The sequence below is a fragment of the Natator depressus genome, chromosome 7, assembly GCF_965152275.1.
Source record: "Natator depressus isolate rNatDep1 chromosome 7, rNatDep2.hap1, whole genome shotgun sequence".
Lineage (NCBI taxonomy): Eukaryota > Metazoa > Chordata > Testudines > Cheloniidae > Natator > Natator depressus.
Window position 1 is genome coordinate 42,310,671 of NC_134240.1, and position 24,282 is coordinate 42,334,952.

The window sequence follows — 24,282 nt, forward strand, 5'->3', positions numbered from 1 at the left end:
AGTGGGATAGCTCAGAATAATGAAAATGTTACTCTTTTACACCAGGGATCAAAGTATGTTGAAAGATTTTACTTTTAGCGTCAACTGGCCTGAATGCCCAGTTGTGATTTACTGAGCTTTTGGGTAAAGGATGGTGTACTGCAATGAGCAGGTTTCATTTTAATTAATGATAAAAAGATCCCTTCACACCATTTAAAATGAGATCATATTTAATTATTTAGATGATCATATATGTCCCTGAGGAGGCAGACTGGCATTTTGGAAGGTGACAGTTGTCTGGTAGGGTACTGCTGCTGGCCAAATATAAAAGGGTGTGCTTTACCTCCCTTACCTTAGAGTTTGTATAAGCCACTGAGCTGTGGTTGTTTTTACTTTTTTCAGGTGGACACTAGTTTGCAGAATGGCTTTGCCCCTGGTATGAAGCTAGAGGTTGCTGTCAAGTCTGACCACAACACCTACTGGGTAGCCACCATCATCACTACTTGTGGGCAGTTGCTCCTCTTACGCTATGATGGCTATGGGGAAGACCGCAAGGCAGACTTTTGGTGCGACATCTTGACAGCTGACTTACACCCAGTTGGTTGGTGTGAACAGAACAAAAAGATTCTCAAAGTGCCTGAAGGTAACAACTCCCCATGGAAATGAGGGAGTGTGGAATTTATTTTTTGATGTATGTTTTGCCCTTTGTAACTGCTAGGAGAAGCAATTTGCACTTGCTATAAAACATCTCAAACTGTTAAGCTAATTTGACTGCCCACTTCATCTCAAAAACTTCTATATACTTGCAGTTATAATGGATCCTTTTATCTGAGATGCACCAGTAGCTTGGACCCAAATTAGACTTGCCTTTAAAACATAGATTTTTGGTACTCACTAGCCATTGCCACCCAAATTCGTTGGTTTTGCTATTTTTTAGGCATTTGCCATTGAGACACTTTTTTTTTTTTTTTCATAAAACCACCTGTTTTTACATAGAACCTACTCTGTAAATGACTGTGCCTTGTGCTTGTAATGAGTTTAAGTCCCAAAGCTATGTTTATATCAGTGGCCGTGATGTACAAAAAATAAAATAAAGCAAATACCAGGTTAATTTTGAGCTGCACAATCGGTGTTTTACACTTACCTACTTTGCTGTCCCTCCTTGTAACAGACTCTCCGTATGACCACTCCAATATAGGTCTTCTCTACATAGAACGTCATCCTCCTTCTTAACACTCTTTCCCCCTCATTGCGGTATTTCTGTATGGTGCTCCCATTGATGTCAATTTCCAGAGTCTGGAAAGAAAGCAGCCTGAGAATGATCTTTGATATGAAGATGCTGTTGGGGTTGTGCTCTTGGTTTTCACCTGGTGGCTGCCTGTGGAATGGAATGTCTGATTGGCCATCCCCAAGACGGGCTTGTGTTTGCTCCCTCGCATCATTTCTGGGTAACTGCTGAGACCTGATGCCCCAAGAGCAGCCCCCCATACTGGTTCCCTGTGAAACCTGTTTATCAAAGTGGTTGAAGCTCACACTTCAAGGCAGGTGAAACAGAGATCAGTTATTTAACAAAGTTTGCTCGCACGATCGATTTTCTTTAAAACTTCAGACGCACCCACTTTCTCCAACTCTTGTCTGTTATCTGAAGACATTGTACTCTTGTATTGAAATGAAGGAAAGTTCTGAGTTGACCCTATCTGTTGAAATAACACTAATGTGAAATCTTGCTTATCTTTAAGTAAATCTAAGGTAAAGTCACACTCTGATGTAGGAGCATATGGGCCTTCTTATTGACGTGTGGATGAGAAATGTACCCTCCTGAATGAAATGTCACAAGGGCACTCAAATGACTTGTTGCTTGAAGTAGCGTTTTGCTGGCCACAGAAGTAATCTCTCACCCTTGTTTTTTGTTTAGGTATCAAGGATAAGATATCTGACCAGGAAGAATTCCTTCGACAGACACTGACAGGAGCATGCAGTGCTCCTGCTAACCTGCTAGAGGGTGTGAGTGTTTATTCAAATAGACTGAATTAACTCACTTGAAACAACAGTGAGGCTTCTTTTTTAGGGCTACGACACTCTTAGCATCTTTAACCACAGTATATAAAGTAAAGCCCTTTGTAAGTGAATCATTTCTACATCTTTCTTAATTTTAAATGCTATTGCTGTAAGCTGTTGAAATTCAGAAAAATATGTTTGGTCCACCTTCTGGTATCTGTGTAGCATTTGTGTTTTGTCAAATGCTTTCCTGAACGTGTTTGTAACTGCAGATTCAGATTATCTCTTCCACCCATTAACGCCTGTCAGAGTAAAGGAGCTCCTCGCAAATTCCCTGAGTGCCCAGCCCTTTCTCTTAGCCTGTTCCTCCTTCCAAATAGCTTTGTGGAATATCTTCCTTGTCTGATCTTCAAAATGCCTCCTTCCTTAGTCATGTCCCCTGTTAATCTTCTCTTTACTATTGAACAGATATTTTTTTCATTCCTTTTGTCTCCCTCCTTAACTCATGTACCTCTGCTTTAAATGGGACAAATTCAGAACCTTTTTAACTGTCACCCATTTCTCTGTAGCTAGATCTTTGGTATGAATAAAATAGAATCAAGAACAAAAACCTGGCCACCTCATTCAATCTCTAATCTTAATCTGTTCCCCATACAGGGCAGTGTGATGGCACTTCGGAAAATGAGTGATATGCTTACCATTTAAACATTGTTTATATTCCACCTTTTAACATGGGCATCTTTGCTTCTTTTCTATCCTGTCCTCTTACATATTAAAAAGATGTCTGAATTTTTAAAGGGTGGGCTGTATTACTCCACTTCAAGCCCTGAATGTACAACTGGCAAATGCCTCTGAAACAACAGATGAACAGCACACTGATCCCATGCCATTGCAAAAAACCCATAATTTTATGACCATGACTGCAGATACCACAGGAGCTCTGATGCAAGCAACCATGGCTAGTGAGTTCTGTAATCTTTGGTTAAGGGTGCTATGCTATTTGACTCCTATATTCATGTTTCAGTTGGACAAGTGGTCCACAACACAAAGGTGTGTCTAAGACACAGCATCAGTGACAGTGCAGAATCTATGTAACTCAGTCTACTCTGAACCAGTTCTATGAGTCACTTACCTTATGGTCCTCTTTTGTTCTCTCCATTTTGGCCTGCAGCTTCACAGAGGGAAGAATCCCTTGGATCTCATTGCACCAGGCTCCAGACTGGAATGTCAAAACTCCCAAGATTCCTTGGAAGCCTGGATTGTCAAGGTGGTGGAAAACATTGGCGGGAGGCTCAAGTTGCGCTACGAAGGGTTGGTAGATTCTGACCAGTCTGATCAGTGGATGTTCTACTTGGATCCATTTCTTCATCAAATGGGCTGGGCAACTCAACAGGGATATGACCTCCAACCTCCAGCAGGTACCAAGTAACATTTTAAATCTATTGTCGATAGAGCTGGTGATCATGAGCTTGAGACTGGAGTCCCCTCTTCTGTGCTCTAAATCTGGATTCCAGATCCATGTGTGTTCACACCACAAGACTCAGATCTAACAAACATCCCACTCTTTTTAATGAAAGAGTGTTTCATTAAGTAGTATGACAGAGATTACACCCGCTTGTTCTAATGTTCATAGCTGTTTTTGCCTGTCACCATCTTTAAGCTGCTTGTAGTAGGCATTGAATATGGGGGAAGGATTGTCTTTTGACATTTATTTTAATGGCCTTGGGTTCTGGTATGAGGAAAATAATAATTGTAATTAAGTGTAACTAATGTAATGCTATATTTCATCTCTTGGGAGGCTCCATCCCAGGGCTCTTCACAAAGGTCCCCATTTCTTGCTCCTTAACAGCACACCTCTATTAGACCCAGGCCAATAGAGACTTCCCAGCCCACTATGATGCCTAGACTTCCATCTGAAGTAGGAGTACAACAGTGTATAGTAGGTTGTCCTAGAAAGTTAATACACCCTAAGGAATATGGGGGTGAACAATGCATGTAGTGCAAATGCCGGTCAATGTAAAATGGCTCTCTCTGAAGTTCAGGGAAGTGGAGATGGTGCCACTCCAACTTCAGCATAAGTACCTCCTCCATTAACAAAACCACACAAGATAATTTGTCATAATACATATTTTAAAAGAGGAGCTAATTAAACTTATTATGATAATTGATTATCCACTATAATCGGGTGTCACACCTTCGGCAGTAATTAGCTAAACAGAAGCAAGCTTCCAAAGATGCTGTTTTGCTAAGTATCTTTACTCCACTGGTGGTTTTGGGTATGTGGCCGCAACTCCCCCAAAGGGGTACCGTTCCTGCTAATTACATTTTGCTGTGTGTTGTAGCTGGCTTAACAGTTGTTGGGAGTGACTAATCACACTGCTGTTTTGAAAGTATATCCTTCCTCTGCCTTGGAAATTACCCCCTGAATCACAGTAATTCTTGGTTTTGATCACCAGCTCAAAAGGCAGTGACGCTTCTGATATAAACTGAAAAGTGTTGGGCTTTTCTCCTAAACCCTTAGCTGCAAAAGCAAAAGACAAGTTACTTCAGAAACACAAGGTGCCCATGGTCTCAGTGATGCGCGTCTACATTAAATTCTAACTTTTAAGCAGTGCATGTGCATTTAGTTTTTTAAAAGTCACAATCTTTTTTTTTTTTTTTTTTTTTTTTAAATGGTTAGAGGAGAAGCCCAATCCATCTTCCTGCTGATGTCAATGAGAGTATTTCCCTTGTTGGTAATTGTATCAAGTCCCAAACCAGTAGGATTTGGAATCACACTGAAAAATTAATATTCTGCTTGTTTCACCTGCATCACTATATTGATGGAAAATAAACAAAATTCTATCAGTCTCTCTCTCTTTAAGGATTTGAATAGTGCAGTTTTAAAACACTGGGCATATGGACTATTTTCTTAATCCAGTTTTGGGCTGCTTCCTTGATATTCTGTGAGAAAAGCCTTTTGGTATCCAGTTCCAGGAATCCCTTAATAAATCTTAGCAGGAACCCACCACTGGAGGTGGTAGCAACCTGTGATGGGGCATACTAAAGGAAATAGCCCCACCTGACTGTGCTGTACTCTGCGATACTTCATTGCTTGCTGCCTGTTTAACCTGCAGCCATAAAAATAGAGGAAATGACCAACAGTAAATCTCATTTCATTAGTAAATTCAGCATTGTACATTCTTTTATTACACTGTGGCTGTGATCAGTATGACCCCAAGCTTGCCATCAAATTAAAGATGTAGAAGCATATAGTTCACACAGTGGAACTTGATTTATGTAGTCCCTCTTCATACACAAGGTATCCTAAAGCTTTAGAAAAGCTGAGAGTTCTTAGCCAGAGCTCTGAGGTAAAGCAATATGGTTTCTTAATGGATGCTCTGCTTAGCATTTAATGGGTCAAAGATAAAAGTAATTTAGCTTCACCCTCTTCATTTTCTGTGGGAGATACAAGAACTCTGCTCGTTTACTGTGCTACCTTTTTTTTTTTTTTTTTTTTTTGCTGAAGCTATCCGGTGCCTGAAAAGTGAGGCAGAATGGCAGGACATTTTGACAAAGGTGAAAGAGGAAGAAGAAGGGTCCTCAGTACCCACTGATCTCTTTAAGGTAAAATATCCAGTGCATAGAACTTGATCGAGCAAGGCTCCAGATAGTGTAGTGAGAACTGATGACTTTTGTCATAGCTGTAAGAATTAATTGTGGGAAAGCAAGCCATTGGAGCAAATTGAATGAGGGCTTGCTATTGCTGACTACAATGATGTATTATGTCAGGGTCAAGTGTTTATTGAGCAGTGTTGCCATTTGATGCAGGTTCTGATGTTTCCCATTCAGGTGGCTGAAACTTAGGAAACAACTACTTTGTCTCGCTTTGTTTAGTGCTGAGGGTTAGAAAAATATTTTAACTGACTTGTTTGGCCTCTGGCCACATTCTGCTGCAAGTCTGCAAAGCTCCTGGGGGAAATCTCTTGGGGCCTGTCATAGGGTGGTCCCACAAGGAACATCTTTCTGTGGCAGGCTGTGGCACAAGTGCGCCTGCCTCAGTTTCCTCTCTCAGGCAACCCAAGGATTCCACTTCAGTCTCTCTTGCTTCAAAAATAACCTTCCTTGGAGCCAGTTTATTTTCAAAACTATAGTGCAAATCAGTCCATAACAAAAGTCCCTACATAGTCCCTTCAGCATCCTGGTTTATAGAGTCCTTAAAATCCCATGACAACACACCACATACCATACGCCAGCATCTTCCACCACCCCAAGGCTCCTCCTCAGTCCTCTTATGCCTCTCTGACAAGACAGCCACGCCAGCCCTTCCAACTAAAGTGCAACCCTGATCTTCCCAGCAGAAATTCCCCCACAGTCACTATACTGGGAGATCATCTTCACCAGGGAAGCATCCCTCATTGCCCCCGGTCCTCACACTTTCCCTTACTTCCTGCTTTCTAGCCTTGGAGATAGCAGCAAGTTAAGTTCCTCTGCTGCTCTCCTGTCCAGCTAAGGAGTCAGCACACAGCTCCCTCTGCTGCTCTCTCACAGTCATCCCTCTCCAGCCCCCCTTTCCCCGGAAGTCTGGCTTGGAGATACCAGCCAGCAAACCCCTCATGCTGTGCTCCTGCCTACAGCCTTCTCCCAGGAACCAGCTACAGCATCCTTCCAGGGCATTCCTCAGTCTCCTGGTCTCTGGCAGCTCTCACCTACAGGAGCGCTGGACCTACTTCATTTACAGGGCCTGGCCACCCCCTGATGATATGGGAAAAACTCACAGCTTCAGTGGAAGGACTGTTGCCCCTTATTTTCATTATACAATTCTTGCTGGTACTCAGTCACCTGTGCCAAACTTACAATTTACTAGAACAAGGCAGGATGAGCTAAAAAAGTCTTAGTTAACTTCTAGGTGCTTAAAGGTGAATACTGTCGGTTGTTTTCCATTAAAAAACATGGTTAATCTGTGCTCTAATCTTGTGGTTTTCAGGACAAGCCTGTGATTGGAGTGCATTCATTCACTGCAAGCATGAAGTTAGAGGCTGTGGATCCAGTAGCACCTTTTGTCCTCTCTCCTGCTACAGTTGTTAAGGTACCAGGATTCGTTCTGAACTCTCCAGCTATGGCTGAAGCTCAGTTGCTGTTTTTGTTCTGTGCTTGTTGATTGAGAATTCCCTGCATGCTTTCTAAAATTTTACATTAGAGTTTAAGCTGCAGACTTTTCATAGATCACATGTGGGTCAGGTACCTGCCAGGTGACTTTGTCCCAGGGGTGAACACTTTTTAGTTAAAAATTGGTGCAGTGAGAATCATAGCCTAAACAGCCAAAATGATCAGTGCTGGGTGCCTAAACTTTGACTCCTAAATCCATACTTGGTCATGTGTCACAGAATCACAGGGTCAGTGCTATCTTGGCTCCGTAATGTCTCTGGGAAGAAACCCCTTAGGTGTAACAGCCCTCCTCAGGAGTCACACACTCTTGGAGCTTAAGCCCTAGGTTTCACTGCCTCCTGGAACTGCACCTCTGCATCTTCAGCTTGCCTGTCTCTCTCCATGAGAAACCCTCTCCCCAGGGAGTCCACTAACTATGGACCCCCTGGGGGGCCTCCACACCCAGAGGGAGTAATGCAACCCCAGTCTTTAGACTGGAGTGACTCTCAGCCAGCATAAAACAGAAAGGTTTATTGTATGACTGGAACACAGCACAGAAAGTTCTCAGGGGCCTCAAGCATAGAAAATCTTAGCAAAGTCCAGCATCCAGGTGGGCTCAGGCTGCTCTTCGCGGTCCAGAAGTGACCACTCCTTCCAGCAGCCCACGCTGTATCTCCTCCAAAGCCCATTCTCTGTCCTTTGTCATCCTTTCCTTGGCAAACAGATCACCTGGTATGTCTCTCTAGCCCTTGCTTGTCTCATTGGTCAAAGCTGTCTGGCTCCCAAGATGGGGTAGGCCGTCAGTTGCTGAGTAACAAAGTGTCCAGGCTGTCTGGGTCCCAGCTGCTAGGCAGGGTCACACTTGGTTCTCTACAACAGTAAACACCCTTTCCTACCACCTCGTTAAACATGCAGCACATAGGTGGAAACTGAGGCACACAGCATTCATACAAAAATTCCTCACTTCATCACATCCATGCAACTTAGAATGGCCTGATTTTCACATGATGCTGAATCCTTATAGCTGCCATTAACTTCAGTGGAATTTGTTCATACTTACTTGTCATCTTTTGAAAATTGTATGGATTTAAGAGCCCAGCTTTAGACTCCTGTGTTTGACAGCTTTTACCAACATCTTTGTTTTAGTAAACACCTAAGAGGTTCCAGAAGAGACTGTACACCCACACACTATGCAGGTTCCAAAAGAGATTGTACACCTCAGATTATACAACTTATTTAGTCTTCCTTTATGTATTTTCAAACAAATGTTGTGCTCCCTTTCGCTTTTTACTATAGAATTAATGTTCTTTGAATCTTTGCTCCTACATCGTGTCTTACATTTCAGACATTTTATTTCTCTCTCCTGTAAACTCTAACTTATCAGTCTCTTTAAATATTCAATACTAATTTAATACTCTGAAGTACAGCCAGTTCTGAAGGGAGTAGAATCATTATGGCACTTGTTGGGTTTTTTTTTGTTTGTTTGTTTGTTTGATCTGACATTCTAAGTGAAAACACCCAATATGGCATTTGTGTGTGTGTTTGTGGCAGCACTGCATAGCTGACCCATCCTGTTTAGCATCCATTATATCATTTTCTGTGGCTCAGGTTCCTAACCATAGTCCTCATTCTTTAGTTATGTATTTTGCTTACTCCTTACAGGATGTCATACCTTTATGTGTCTGATTTTTAAATATTTCTTGGACTTCTCAGTTCTTAAATTTGTATTGTATTCTCATAATCCTGGCCTCCAAAAACATATTGGACACATCTCTCCAAGCTTTGGATCACACATGAAATTTAATCTTCTCTCATGCTTTTTCATCGTCAGTCGCTGTTGAAAATAGTGAACTTATGAAATAACTAATCTCTCTAGGATCCCACCCAACATTGTCACACATTAAATAGTTCATTATTGTGAGATTTAAAACAACCAACCTAAGTGTATGTGTTTTGTTTTGTTTTAATAATATTCCATATATCTTGTATGTACTGTGAGGAACATGAAGCCAGGATATAATATGTCCACTCTATTTCCTTTTTTCTACTAAGCTTGTTATCTCATCAAAAAGAAACAAATTAAGTTACCTTGATATGGATTGTTTTGATGAGCCCATTTTTATTTACTTGGAGTCATATAGCTCTCTCGGCAATTACTTATTGCTAGCTATTTATCACCTCATTTGTCTTTAAGTGCCTATAAATTGACTGCTTTATTAATTGTTCTGTTACATTTCCAGATATTATCGTGCAGTCTGCTGGTCTGTGATTCTGTAAATCATCCTGTCTTTTTTCTTTTTTTTATCCCTCTAATATTTGCAAATGCAGAATTTGGAAAATACCTGACAGTAGATTAGCCTTCAAAAATTAAGATATTGTATCTGCTACCCTAAGGCCATCTGTCTGTCTCTTTTTGGATAACTTTGCAGGTGTTCAATGAAAAATATTTCTTGGTAGAAATTGATGACTTGCGACCAGAATGCAAAACCAGCCGGTCATACGTTTGTCATGTCAACAGTACTGGTATCTTTCCTGTGCAGTGGAGTCTGAAAAATGGTTTGCATCTCAGCCCTCCACCAGGTATATGTCTGCATTTTTGTCTCACTCACTGAAGTAGGCCTCTTTGAAAGTGAGAGATTATTATCCCTCAGTGCACTGTGTTAAAAATCTACAAGCTGGGACAGCATTTTTGCAGAAGAGATGTGTGCTCCCGGCAGGAGGAAGGGAAAGATCCAAATTCAAGGAAGCAGCAGCACTAAGCTGGTGGAGTCTGGGCTTCTCATGGAGATGTACTTGGGTTTGAGGGCTGTAGGCACCCCATGCTTTTCTTGGAATGAAAGCATCTGGTTAGTCTTGGAGGAAGCATGCATTCCAGGGTGCAGGGAGTTAGTGAGCTATAGCCTCACTTCCTGGGATATCAGATTGCTGTAGCCAGGACAGTGGCTGTTGAATTTTCTTCTTCTTCATCGTGCCTGTTCAGCTTTATTTTCTCACTCCCCAAGTGTTCAATGATGGAAATGTGTAGGGAAGAGGGCAAAGATCTTAGGGTTTTATATTGCCACCCATCACCATAGTGTCTGAGCTTCATTTAGCATTTCACTGGTTAATAGGAGCAGAAAGTGAAAGGAGGTGTGCCTCTTCCCTTCCCTTAAACTAGGTGTACTAAGGTACTGTGGCCAAAGCAGCACTGCTCTTCCAGCCATCTAGCACCCCAGGGCTGCGTTCAGAGACCATTAAAAGGTTTCAGGCTTCTCTTCGAAGCAGCACCCACAGAAATGGTGTCTCCTCTAGAGGAAATGTGGTGCCTTCGAGATTCCTATTAGACATAGCTTTGGCTGACACAATAACAAAAACATAAATAGCCCCTGTCTTGGTTAATCCCAGGAGAGGTTAGATGGAATTACTGCAATTTAACATGAAACAGTATCATAGATGCTGTTTCATGTGTAGCTTTTTATCTTCTATAAATTCCTAAACCCCAGTCATGGTACTACTCTGTACCATGCTATCCACTTTGAAGAAGTATTACAGCAGTGCTATAGTTCTTCTGTTGCTAAAACCCTGCTATTTGCAATCACATGCAGTATCCTATGCAGGCAGAATAGCATAACAGTGCAGTTTCTTGGTCCCTGCTTCCCTTCCTTTATGTTCATCTTGTTTAGACAGAATACAGGACAAGGGAATATCTACTCCAAGAAGAAACTCTTTTGCCTGGGTACTGGAGATTTTGGACTGAGAGTTCCCTACAGCTCTGCATTAAGGCTCCCATAACCCAAATTAATATAGATTTATTATAACAATAATTATGGAGTAACAAAATAAATTATCAAAACTTTTATGAAAGATTAACTACGATGCTTAATGGCTACTTAGTGGATTTGCATAGTGATTCATCCTCATCACACTACACTAATTGCCATTTATTTAATATACAGTACATCAGTGCCTAGCAAATTTAAGGCACTATGTAAATAATAACAACTTCTATTAAATCTTAAAACTTTCTGGATTACAACCCTTCATTTAAAAGTGAGACTTTCTTCAGCTGTGCAGTCTAATCTTGTGGGACACCTTTCAAGGAGTCCTCATGCATTCTCCAGAATGTGGTCAACCTGCAGTAACAACATGTTAATGCCCTCTCATACCTAGCATGTCCTAACTATCTCCAAGCAGACAGTCTCTAAAGAGAAACTAAGACCCAGATTTTTAAAGGTATTTAGGTGTTGCTGCACTCAATGTTGCAACACCAAACTGTGATAGGAGCCTACACCTCATTTTCAAAAGGGATCTAGGCAAGCGTCTAAGATGCAGTTGAACATATCGCAGTACAGCTTCAATTGTAATAACAGAGAAGCTACTGCCAGGACATTGTAAACTTTGTCTTCGCTGCAGTGTTGTTATCTCCTACGGAGTTAGCGGCAAATAACACTTGAACAGCATAGAGTGTTTCCATTAGCAGCATAGAGTAACTGAGTTCTCACTGCATTACTAGCTCCGGTGTTAGCTGCACTCAAACTTCAAAAAACACCGCCTGACAAGCCAGCTAGTTTGAGTTTAAAGCACTACTTAACTTGGCTAGAGACTTGTGTGTGTGAACGGGAGTCAGGTAGGGGCAGCACTTGAGTTATACCTTGAGCTAACGCTGCAGTGAAGACAAACTCTCAAGCAGTAGGGCATAACTTAAAACATGCAAAACCACCCAGGGCCTGATCCTGAGTTGCTTACTTGGCAAAGCTCCTATATTCTGTGAGAGTGGTGCTGGATTAGGCCTTTCATTGGACTGTGCAGCCCACAGGCCCCAATTGGGAATTAAATCATCCATATCTTGGATAATGCAAGCATTTGGTTGACTGGAGTCATCTGTTTGGTGTAATACACTTAAGCAACCACTTTGCTTGCTCTTTGCTCAGGTTATCCCGGGCAGGACTTTGATTGGGCGGACTACCTCAAACAGTGCGGTGCTGAGGCTGCTCCCCAGAGCTGCTTTCCTTTGGTAAGCTTTTCTAGAATAATGCTTTTTCCTGTACTGGTGGCTACTCCTCATGATGTCCACTTACATAAACAACACCCTTGCTTCTTGTGATTGTTACAGGGACACACAATGCTTTTGACCCTGTGACCTAAACAGCGCTCATAGTTGTTCATGGAACAGAAGTGTCTAGAGAATGTAATAAAGGTGAACTGAAGTGTTTGTGCAAAAAAGTCAGAGTTCCCAGATTAACAGATTACAGTGGCAGTGTGAATCTAGCGTAAAAGGCCATTTCACATGAGATGTAACTGTCCATGGAATCACTGCCACTGCACTGGTCTTTCATGTGTGCATCTATGTTAACATGGTACCCTTCCCCTGCTCAACCCTTGCCACCTATCTAGAGTTTTTTTCCCCACTCTTCTTCCTTAACTGTAATTACGATTTGACTTGAAAATTCAATAAAATGTTCCAATGGGAAAAAATTATGAGCTAATTTTAAAAGTAAACTGCTAGGACTTGAGTTTGGGTTTTGTCATTCTGTAGCACAGTGGTGGTATTACTAGCTGAACACTTTGTGAAAGCAGCACCAGAGGGCTGTTTTCTTAACCCTTGCCACCCCTCTCTCTGGAAAATATTGAGGCAGATGAAGTCATCAGGGAAACACTCAAACTTCCTGGTTTAGAAAAGGGGGATGCTGGCAAAGCTTTTCTTTTCATCTTATCCTCCTCTTGCCCTCCTCAGTGTCTGAAAATACAGACTCTGGGCTTTTCTGAGAGAAGTGGGTTGGGAGGTCCTGGGGATGACTGTAGGGCATCTTTTACTAATTGATAATACTTAGCCCTGCCTTGCAGGGGTCTGGACGAGAAGACCTCTTGAGGTCCCTTACGTCCTACAATTCTATGATTCAGATAAGTGTTGTAAGTAGGGAGGGAAATAACATAAAACCACTTCTTTTCCCCACCAGAAAAGCCTGCCTTGCTGTCTGCAGTACCTAGTATCCATTTAGATGAGGAAGGAAATTTAATTGGGATTTAGTGCAGCTGGGATTGTCACGGGTGCTGTTTTTTTTGTTGTTTTTTTTAAAGGGCTTTCCTATTATCATAATGTAAAAAGGCAGACTGAGGTTGCCTTCTGCCTGTCAGTCTGATTATTTCAGTTTGCTAGCTACTGAAGTTTCACTTGCAGGTAAATAACTGGGAGGAGTTTCTTGATTCTAGTTTTGGTTAAATCTCTGTCAGTGAGTCTCTCAGCTGAATTTTTCTCATGCTCCAATGCAAATGCAACCCTGTGTGTGTGTGTCATTACATACTATTCTGCCTTGCTTCTCTGAAATTCCCTTTAACCTGAAATACGGTTACATATTCAGACGTGTTAATTACACTGAAAATTCTTTGTGAATCCTTGATTACCCACATGAGTTTGAAGTCCCCCATCATGGTCGTGTAATCAAGTTTGTATGTTTTAGTCCTCCACGTGGCTGTTTACATCTGATAGGCTGGTAAATTCACATATTTTCTCCAAACATCCCTTGATCTGTCATCTTTCTATTAGCTAACTTCCAACCATGGATTTAAAGAGAACATGAAACTTGAGGCTGTGAACCCTGTTGATCCAGGGGAAATTTGCATTGCCACAGTCACCAAGGTGAAAGAGTCCTACCTCTGGCTTCAATTGGAGGGTAAGTGCCCCTTAAGAGAACAGGAGGCTTGTCCCGCTCTGACCTTGCCACAAATCATATTAGTACACCAGTCTCACCTGGAGATTGATTGATGGTCATAAATCATCAGCCACAGACACTTTCTGCTAAAAATGGCCAGCAAATCCTTGTCTCCTGTAATTGAAGGACGATATTGTTAGCCCTTTCTCTTGCTCCTCTCCTAGTTTTTAAGATTTAAAATGGCAACGTTCACTTATCTTGGGGTTAAAATCACCCCATGCAGAGAGTTGGCACAAATCACTGTGTAAATCTATTTTCAGCATTATTCTCAGAAAATAAATTAATTCTGGGACTTAAGTAGAGCATGGGCCTTGTGGTATCTCTCTGCACAGGGGGTGACTTTCACTTAAGTGAAGGTTTTACCCAAACTGAGCAGCATGACACCTGGAGGAAATAATTTGCAGCAGAAAATCTAACAAGATAGAGCTGGCCTTTGCATGCTTCTTTATATTTCCTTTTATTTTTCATTTATCTTTGAGATATGAACACCAGAGTTACGGACTTACCGGACAACCAGACACCCTATGGAACTGGAGGTCCTCAATCAGGCAGCAGTGCAGACCAAAAAAAATAAAAGCAAATACTGTACTGCCTCAGGGCTTTAGCCAAGGAGGGCAGGGGCTGCAGCCATGGCAGGGGAGAGGTCAGGGCTCCGGGCTGGGTGGGGAGTCTCGGGGCTTCTGACCCTCACAGCACCAGGATTCAGGGCTTTAGATGGGGTAGGGGGAGCACTGGCCCCGCAGCTCTGCTCCTGGTTTCAGTTTCGTGGGGTGCTGGGGCTCAGGGGTTCAGCCCCGCGGCTCTGTTCCTGGCTTCAGCCCTGTGGGGGGTGCTGGGGCTTTAGCTATGGGGGGAGCACCAGTTTCAGCCCCAGCACTCCTCCCATAGCTAAAGCCCCTAGCCCTGGTGTGGTCCTACCCTCCCCCCAGCGCTCCCCCCAGGTCTAAAGCACTGAGCCCCAGTGCTCCCGTGGGGCAGAAGCCCCGAGCCCTGGCGCCCCAAGAGTCCGAAGCCCTGACTCCCATCCTCGCCCAGGGCCCTGAACCCTCTCCCCACTCCGTTTTGCAGCTGCAGTCCCAATCCCCCGGGTGGCTGATATCCATAACCTCTTCTTCAGATTTCAGAGAAACAGCTGTGTTAGTCTGTATTCGCAAAAAGAAAAGGAGTACTTGTGGCACCTTAGAGACTAACCAATTTATTTGAGCATAAGCTTTCGTGAGCTACAGCTCTCTTCAGTATGCATCCGATGAAGTGAGCTGTAGCTCACGAAAGCTTATGCTCAGATAAATTGGTTAGTCTCTAAGGTGCCACAAGTACTCCTTTTCTCTTCTTCAGAGTTACGGAACATTTCAGAGTTACGGGCAGCCTCCATTCCCATGGTATCCATAACATCGACGTTCTACTATATTCTTCTTAGCGTATGCACAACATGCTTCAAGTGGCACGTGACTAGGATTCATCACTGAATTTGGTCTGCTAGTTGAATCATTAGCTTCCCTGCCCTGGGCCAGGTACTGACGAGGAACATGACGTGAACACCGATCCATGCCCCCCTTGATTTTATTTAAAGAACAACAAGGTGCATTTACTATGCATTGTGCTACTCTGCTGAATGAAAGATGACACACTCCTCCTTTCCCAGCTTTTAGAAGTGAACAAATAAAATCAGGAAATAGTTGCTGATAAATGAAGGAAGGGGAAAATACTAAACCAGTGGCACTATTTTGCAATCATGTTGACATACAGATAGCAGGTCCCAATACAGAATTTTGAAAACTGCTGTTTCGGTTACATTTTGCTTCTTTTAACTGAACAGGCTCCAAAAAGCCAGTTCCTGAATGCATAACGAGTGTGGAATCGATGAATATATTTCCAGTGGGTTGGTGTGAGACCAGTGGATTCCAGCTCAGACCTCCTCGCAGAGCAATAGGTACCAGTTCTGTTCTCTTTGTAAACTACTAGCAGTCAAGGTGGGGATGGAAAGTCTTTGAAGCTCTAACAAGTGCATCTACTGCAGCATTATCCCCGTCATACACGATGAAACTACAAATGAAAGTGTCATCTCATTTTTAAAAATGTATGCAATTACTAGTGTCTGCATAAAATATGAACACGTAATATTTTTAGGAATCTTTCACTTGCAAGGGGTGGGGTGAAAAGCGAGACACAGTACAAACTTGTACATTCATATACTTCATATGTCATTATGCAGAGCAAAATGACTAGGAATACAGTAGTACGGGCAGCATACAACCCTTATAGTCCATTCAGAATGAGATTTAAAGTAATGCAAGGGGCATATCAAAGGGGTGACCCCCAGCAACACTACTCTTGATTGCAACACAGTTTGTGTATAAAATACATAGCCATCTCAAACATGGTCAGTCAGTCAGTCCATAAAGGCAGTTCATGTAGCTTTAAATTCATCATTCTGTTGAACAATTCTTCGAGGTGTCTAGTTTCTCCAAGCACAAGCATAGGCCCATGTTTCACTAAATCCACATGTCTGTCTTTCTGTTACAGCAGAATTGTTTTCACTATAGCAAATGCCTGGATTGTAACCTGTATTGGTAGTTGAACACTGCACTTAACATGTAGCTATTTTTATATAACTTCACAGCATTATCTTGGTCACATCACCTTGTCTAGAACTTCTTGGTGACATTAGATTGCCCAGTTAGACCTGTAAAATATTCAAATACCACAGTATTGATGGGTGAGAGAGAAGGCAGGCATGCAGATTTATTTCTTTTTGGCTGTTATACATACTTTGATGACTGGCCTGAAAAGTACAAGTTTGTGAAGAAGGTGGTTCTGTGCACAAAAGCTGAGATTTTCACAGCTGGCTAGGGGATCTGATGCCCAACTTTTGTTAATTTCAGTGAAAATATGGCATGCAAATCCCCTAAACGTTTTTGGATAATCTCAGCCCAGATGACTGGTATAAACCTTGTATCGGAACGGTAGCCGTGTTAGTCTGTATCCACAAAAACAAGGAAGAGTCAACCAGACTTGTCGTTGTTTTGGTATAAACTTCGTGTCAGCTGTTAAATGATTGCAGCAATTTTTTCATGTAGATACCTTTTGGCTTAAAACTTAGAGGAAGTGCTGCCATAAAAAATATTTTGTAATGGAAGTTTAACTTGCTTGGCTTTTTTTTTATTATTTATTTATTTTATTTATTCAATCAATCAATCCTTTCCCTTCTCCTCCCCCCCACCCCATCCCCACCCCAATCTGGATTTACAGTGAACAAACAGAGGAAAATTGCTGTGGTTCAACCAGAGAAACAGTAAGTAACAAGTTTTGTACTATTATTATTATTTATTATTATTATAATCCTTGTGGATGGTGATTTGTCTTTGCAACTTTGGTTTCATAGAAAAGGGACAGTGAAGTTTGTCAGGCTTGAGTTTATACCTATACTTAATTCCCACTGATTTTGAAAAACAATCTCTGCCCTTCTGAAATGAGAGCTACAGCACTGTTCAAGGACGCTCTTTATGAGTGGGAAGCTGGGATTTTAACAGTTTAGTGCATATAGACTGCACTGATGGTTAATAGATCATCTCACTCTGGGATTTTAATTGTTGCTTCATCCCTTGTTTTAAGGAGCTGAGCGATCTTCCAGTATTGGAGGACACTTAGGGTTTTTTTGCTGTCTAAAAATATTTGTCAATATTGTCATCATGTGGATTTCATGACGGAAGCCTTAAACTACTGTAGTGGTTATCCTAAGTTGGGATGATTGCTTTAACTCTTTTCAGTTCATTTTCAGATTCATTCTCCCTTCAGAGCACACAGCCACCTTCATTAGTGTTAATGTGAGTGCCGTGTACATGTGCTCTGAGGAACAGAATCTGACTTCCTTAGTGTTCTGTTGTGCAATTGAGATTTCCGCATTATTTGATAGGAACGTTTAGCTGTTCTATGTGAGAGCCCTCATTCAAATAGTGTGCAGCTAGTGTGTTCCTCCACAGTTGGAGTTGTATTACATGAGATGCTTACCAGATTGAAAAAGGAGAGAAAAGTGGGAGGAAAAAATAGTTCAAATAGAGACCATCCTTGTGTTCTCATCTTCAAAGGTTTTGTGAAACTATGTAGCATGAGCTTGTTCAAGTGACACGTACAATGGATCTCCCTACAGTTAGTCTTGCTGATCTTGATATCATTGCAGGTATCAGATTTTACATGGTTGGACATCCCAATACTTGATCCATTGTTTTCAGTAAAATAGACTCTCCTAACATGCCAAGCCACCTGTTTTTTAAATGGGGCCATTAGAAGTGTTTTTTAGTTTTTGTTTGAATCCGCATCTTTTCAAACGTGAAATGTAAAAACTGTGATGGTGTCTCCATGATGGAGTGGGCTGTGTTACCAAGCACCTTTGACACACCTGGCTTTTTCAAACAAGGGAAGAACACCACTGGCATAGAGCTGAGCCAGATCAACACAATTGCCTCTTCCTACAGCCTGAGTAAAGTTGTTAAATATTACAAAGATAATTGAAACCATAGGCTTGACACACTAAGTTGGGAGTGAGAAAGGACCTAGCCTTTTCGCAATCAAGATGTTGATATATCAACCTTGGTCTCTTTCCCAACCTCCTCTCTCCCATTTCAGAATTTTGTCTTCAAGGACTGTCCATGAGAGGCTGAAGAACCAGGAACTGAATTCCACTGACTCAGGTAAGCGTCTTGTTTGTTGGGTTAAGAAGGTGTGAGAGTTCTGTATCTTTATGGCATAATTGTCCAGCTGCTCAGTAACTTCAGCAGTCCTGAATTAGTACAATAGAGTAAAAACTTTTCGGAAGGATAATCTTTCAAATGGCAAGGAAGACTTAACTTGAGAACAGCATACAATTGCTGCTGCACATGGTACAATGAGAACATGTTGTCTTGATGCTGGAAGTTGGATTATTGTACCACTTAATCTTTTCTCCCATCAATGGATGTGCTGGGAGCACCTGGAGCCAAAATATTTAGTCTTAATAACCCAGTTGTTTACAAAACACTTTCCTCTAAGCTATATAAGTGGTATACATACCTGTAAATCCCATATGCTGTGAGTGGGAAGGAAATTAATTCATGTCTAAGCATCCCCCAACAAAAATGTTTTAAAATAATATTGAGAGATACATAAAACTGTGGCACTTGGGTTGGGCTATTATAACAAACACGTCATACTCCACACCGAACTGTTAGAATACTATACTGATGTGCAGGTTTGTTTGTCTTTGTGATAACTTGATCATCAGTCTAAAGCAAGGCTGTTCAAAGTGTAAAATAACTCATGTGCCAAATGGCAAAATCTGCTCATTTTCTAAAGTTTTGAAAGAATGTATATAAGTACATCTGCTGATGAAACAGCTATACAATTCTATCCGTATAGCATCCAATCCTAAATTGCTCTGTTTCCCACACAGTAAAATGCATGTCTAAGGCTGTACCACTTTGCATATTAATTGGTTTTAAAATGGAGATATAATGTCATTTCATCTGTTTATCAGTTTATAAACCACTGGAATTATGGCCTTTTTAGATTAAAGTGCTTTTCAATCAAAATTATAGGACTACAAGCGTAAAATTACTTTACTTTTATATTTATATTTTTTTTATATTTATACATCCATAAATATATTGCATCCATATATAGCAGCTTAAATTCTGAAGGATACCAAGGTGTTTTACAGACTTCAACTGACATGCAAACTAAAAACAAGGATTACTTCAGCAACATTAAAGTGTAGCAACTGCTGGTGGAAAAAATAGCAGTTTAACAATGCAAAGCAATATTATACAACAGTTTAGGATAGGAAGTAGCAAATAGCTTTTCTGCTTGAAACTGCAAGGGGAATTTAGGGAGCAGTAATTACTGCACTTGAAATTTGTCCAGAACTCTGGTGCTTGATTTACTTATCTTCTCCAATTATATCAGGTGGCTATGACCTTTGGGTTTTTTTCCCCCCTCCAACTGCATAGTTTCCCTTTAGAATCAGACTTACTTAGAAGAGAGAAAATCTCCCGTTAAATCACCAGCACCATTTCCTTCACTACGTTGGAGTTTTTGTGGACTGCCCCAGGTGCTGACCCAGTGTGACCCTGCCTTGCTTGTTCTAACACCTTCCCAGAAGAAGATAGCATGGGTGCAGGTCATAGACTTGCATGAGATGTAATATATAATCTCAAACCATACGTTGCAGAGCCACACACTAGTGTAGGTTTGTCATACTTCTGTGCCCATTTCACCTGTATAATGCCCTCCAATCCACCTCCACTGGGACTTCCAAAGTTTCAAACATCTGAAGAACTTTAAACAGCCAGCTTTTGATTTATGTTTTTGTAATAAATTTACCACAGAAATGTTTCCAGACTGTTCCTTTATCCCCTTTCAACTCCTCCCTCTTTGAACAATATTAGATTTCCCCAAAATGACAATGGCCATAGGTCTCTGACACCAAGTGATCAGGACCAATGACTAGCAGTAAGTTCCAGTATTTTCCATCAGGACTAGAAATGTGTGCTTTATACCTTTTGGAAAGGGAAACTGCCTGCTTTTAATGTGGTCGTATCATATAATTCTAGCCCTTTTCAAGAAACCTCTAAAACTGAATTGGTGGTAACTTGCATATCTTTCTGCGTCTAAAGTCAGGTACCTTGTTTACTCTATCTAGTGTAAGGCTTTTGAAAGGGTATGCATTCTGGAACCTTTTAAAAATGACCTAAAATAGCAAATTCTTATGTCTGCTTTCTATAAAAATGCTATGGCTCAAAAAAGTGCTGTGTATTCCAGTGGAAAGTTGGTAATCTGCTATTTTTAATGGCCTGAAACTCCCATCTCTAGCCTGGATAAGAAGACATGTGACCCTAAGGCTGTAACTAGTCTGGGAATGAATATTCCCTGTTACGGGCTTCAGAACATGGACACTTTGTAGGAAAAGGAGGCAAACTTTCTCTTGCTGATTTCCCCCCCCCCCCAAGTGTGTTTTGCTGCTTAGAATGTTAGAAGTAGCTGCAGGGAATGGATCACTGGCAGAGCACAGATTAGGTGGGCAGTCAAAGGCTCATGATAAATTGCAGAGCTGTGTGACTGGATTTATTTTTGGGCTCACTTTGTTATATGGATATTGCCAATACATAAACAGGGTGTGAGTATGCGTGTAAAATATAAGAAGTACATCTCAGCAACATCAATTACGGGCAATGCTATAGCTGCAAATGTGACACTTTAACTCCCAAAATGTATGTGGCTTAAACTATTTTACAAAATATTAAGTTTTTCGAGAAGCCAGTCTTGGCTGGGGAGATTGCATTGCATGATCTAAATCTTTGCTGCTGATTTTCATTTCTCAGTTGTAATTAATGGAAAGTACTGCTGTCCAAAAATCTACTTCAACCACCGGTGCTTCTCAGGGCCTTACCTTAACAAAGGGAGAATTGCAGAGCTGCCTCAGTCCGTGGGACCTGGGAACTGCGTTCTTGTCCTTAAAGAGGTGAGAGGGTTATGAGTGTGTGGCTGTGTGTATAGTACTGCATATTAAACTCCAGAGTGACTCTCTAATTAGAGATAGGTAATGGACTAATCAGTATAAGGCAAGGGTTCTCAAATAGGGGGTTGGGACCCCTCAGGGGGTTGCGAGGTTATTACATGGGGGGGTTGCAAGCTGTCAACCTCCACCAAACCCCTCTTTGCCTCCAGCATTTATAATGTTGTTAAATATACAAAAATGTGTTTTTAATGTTAATTTAATCAGAGGCTTGCTATGTGAAAGGAGTCACCAGTACAAAAGTTTGAGAACCACTGATATAAGGGAATGATTATTGTTGGTGAGTGTTGTATTTCTTGTCTAAAATTAAGCATAAGGTATTGAGTGGTTAGAGATTTGGTAAAATACCTCTGATCCACCAGAGATGTAACATTTCATTATTATTGCATTTCTTATTTTTGTGTCAAGTAAACCCTAATTAACATTACTGAAAACTAGCAGCTGATGTGAGAATAGTTCAGCCCTATTAAAATCCCTATAATATCCAATTAGTTCATAGTATTTTAGCACTTTTTTTTCTTTGTGCAAAAAAAAAAAAAAAAAAAAAAAAAAGGCATTTCAAGCAGCCCAAAAAGCTTCTGTGGTCTATTGTGTTGTGTTGGAATATGTGAAATATGGTTTCTATCCTATGAAAAAAAGTAGAGCGGTGCAAAATATTCCCAACTGAATGGGAAAGCTGTCTTTTTAAATAGTTCTTTGTATTTTGTTGCAGATACTTAATTGGGCCTATGTCTGTGCAAATCTGCCAGATTCATAACTTTTTCACTCACAGGGAGCATTGTGAGTGAAAATGGATACATTTTCCAATTGAAAACTGCCTCTTTTCAAGAAAATATTACACAGCAAATCACATGAAAATATCTCTTCTGACAATAGTCATTTTGCTCAATTTTCCGCAACAATATGTCTGGGGTGCGATATCTCCTGAAATGAAATGGTGAATGTTTTTTTTTCTTGGGAAATTTCTCGAAAATATTTTTCCCACTTCAGCACAACTCTCCCAAAATTAATAGAATGTGGGTTAAGTGTGGGAGTTAACTCCCAGTCCTCTGCTTTATTGCATCAAACAAAAATCAGGAAGCAAAGATCATAGGGAAGACTTTCTCAAGCCTCTTGTGACAGCCACTTCTAAGTTTATGATTTTAATGGAAAATTCAAACCATGCCATGTATAAAAATCATGGTAGTCTTGCATACACTAGGAAAATCTGTAAGCATTTTCCTGTCCTTTGGTGACAGCCAAGATGGTGGTCAAAAGACCTGAACCCCATCTACAGCTTCTACCATTGTTATCATTTGCAGAGGTGCACCACTGCAGAAATGTACATTTTTTTCTGATGCAGATCAACTTTCTCTGTGTGTGTAAACACTTTGCATGAACTGGAGGTTAAAAAAAAAAAGAGTAAGCCACAGTTGAATACTGTAGCTGAGTTTTCAGAGTTAGATAAACTAATACCCTCAATAAACTTGCAGCTAAGCAGGTTAAAGATAATCAAATTGTATGCTTTGGGTGTAAGGTGACTGCCATGAGGCTTGGGAAATAGTTAATTGTAACTTAAGGTGTACAGTTGGCCAGGCAGCTTTATGGGGGCACAGGAGTCGCCTTCCTCTGAAGCATATGGCATCAGCAACTGCCCAAGGCAGGATGCTGGCCTTGATGAACCACTGGTTTGATCTGTCATGACAAATTTGTATTCCTGTGAGAAAGCACCAGATTATAGAAGCTGCCTCTGGGAGGGACCTTCGTTGCATGTTAAATGTCATTAATGGGTGTTTTTGTTTTTGTTTTTTTTAAGTAGTAGCTTTTGTGCTCATTGAGTAGAGAAATGGTGTTCTCTCATGGACAGAATATGGTACAAATGCACAAGATCCTTTGTGGAGGTGCTTTTGCACCCTTTCTAGGAGTGATGATCCTTGGTTTGTCTCTTCACTTGTTAAACTGCAAATGTTGCTAGCTCTTCCCACGTTGGATTCTGTTATGTTGATACAGATGTTTCATTTCGTAGAGGGTGAATTGAATAGTTTAATTTGCTTCACTATGGACTTCTACAGCTCTTTTGAGCAAGGCTCGGGGTACTCCACAGCAAGCTGAGCCTAGGTATACAACAAGGCTTCTGGATTCTGCAGTACCCCCAGTGTGGCAGACTGGAAATTCTGTGGCAGCTTCGTTTAAATTAAAAAAAGGCCTGACTTTCAGAAGTGCTGAAGAATATCCACAAATCCTACCAAAGTCAGTAGCAGCTACAGGTGTTCAGCATCTTTGAAAATCCATCCAAGAGTTGAATTACGAAAATGACTACTACAATCAATATAGTACCCCTTGTGTTTATATTGATGTGCTCAATATATTTTATCCTGCCCCTCATTTTTGGTTTTAGATGTATCTGAGTTTTGAGCTGATGCATATAATCACCTTGAAGAAGCTGATGGGGTAAAGCTGGAGGTTTGGCAAATTGAGGCCTTTGACACCTGGGAATGTGTTTGGAGGTGGTTTGGGACTGTAGGGATAAACATCTTATCTAGATCTTTCTGCTAAAAAGAATAGCGCTAAAATAGTTAACTCTGAAACCTAAAGATGGGTTGAACGTCAAAGTGATTAACACCCCACTGACATATGAGGTTGCTAGTACTTTTCAGAGCTCTTTACTCAGGTTGTCTGCAGAATCAGGAAGGCAACACTGCACTGATAAAATTGCAAATGTGAGCAGATGATCACTGTGACAAAGGCTAGAAACTTTTTTTTAAATGAAGCCTTAGATTCTGGTGCCCAGTTCTGTAGCACATGGCTGATTCCACAGCCAAGAAGTCATTGAGTACACAGGACCATACCTTTGGGTGATACCCAGAATTATACCCTTTTTCCCACCCAGAGTCTGTCTTATCTATTTAAATTACAAGCTTTTTGGGGGCAGGCAATCTACTACTCTTCATACACTGCCCTGCA

At 41.2% G+C, this 24,282-nt stretch overlaps 1 protein-coding gene across 2 annotated transcripts in view; it reads left to right on the forward strand.

Annotated features, from left to right (window-relative positions):
* The window catches only part of SFMBT1 (Scm like with four mbt domains 1), a 144,833-nt gene that overhangs the window by 106,765 nt on the left and 13,786 nt on the right, over positions 1-24,282 (forward strand). For both annotated transcript variants that reach the window (XM_074958234.1, XM_074958235.1), the window contains 12 exons: positions 382-622; positions 1,895-1,983; positions 3,149-3,395; positions 5,486-5,583; positions 6,944-7,045; positions 9,534-9,684; positions 12,015-12,097; positions 13,628-13,754; positions 15,610-15,723; positions 17,043-17,085; positions 18,417-18,481; positions 21,146-21,285. In XM_074958234.1, coding sequence (XP_074814335.1) covers positions 382-622; positions 1,895-1,983; positions 3,149-3,395; positions 5,486-5,583; positions 6,944-7,045; positions 9,534-9,684; positions 12,015-12,097; positions 13,628-13,754; positions 15,610-15,723; positions 17,043-17,085; positions 18,417-18,481; positions 21,146-21,285 — 1,500 coding nt within the window. The remainder of the gene's footprint in view (positions 1-381; positions 623-1,894; positions 1,984-3,148; positions 3,396-5,485; positions 5,584-6,943; positions 7,046-9,533; positions 9,685-12,014; positions 12,098-13,627; positions 13,755-15,609; positions 15,724-17,042; positions 17,086-18,416; positions 18,482-21,145; positions 21,286-24,282) is intronic.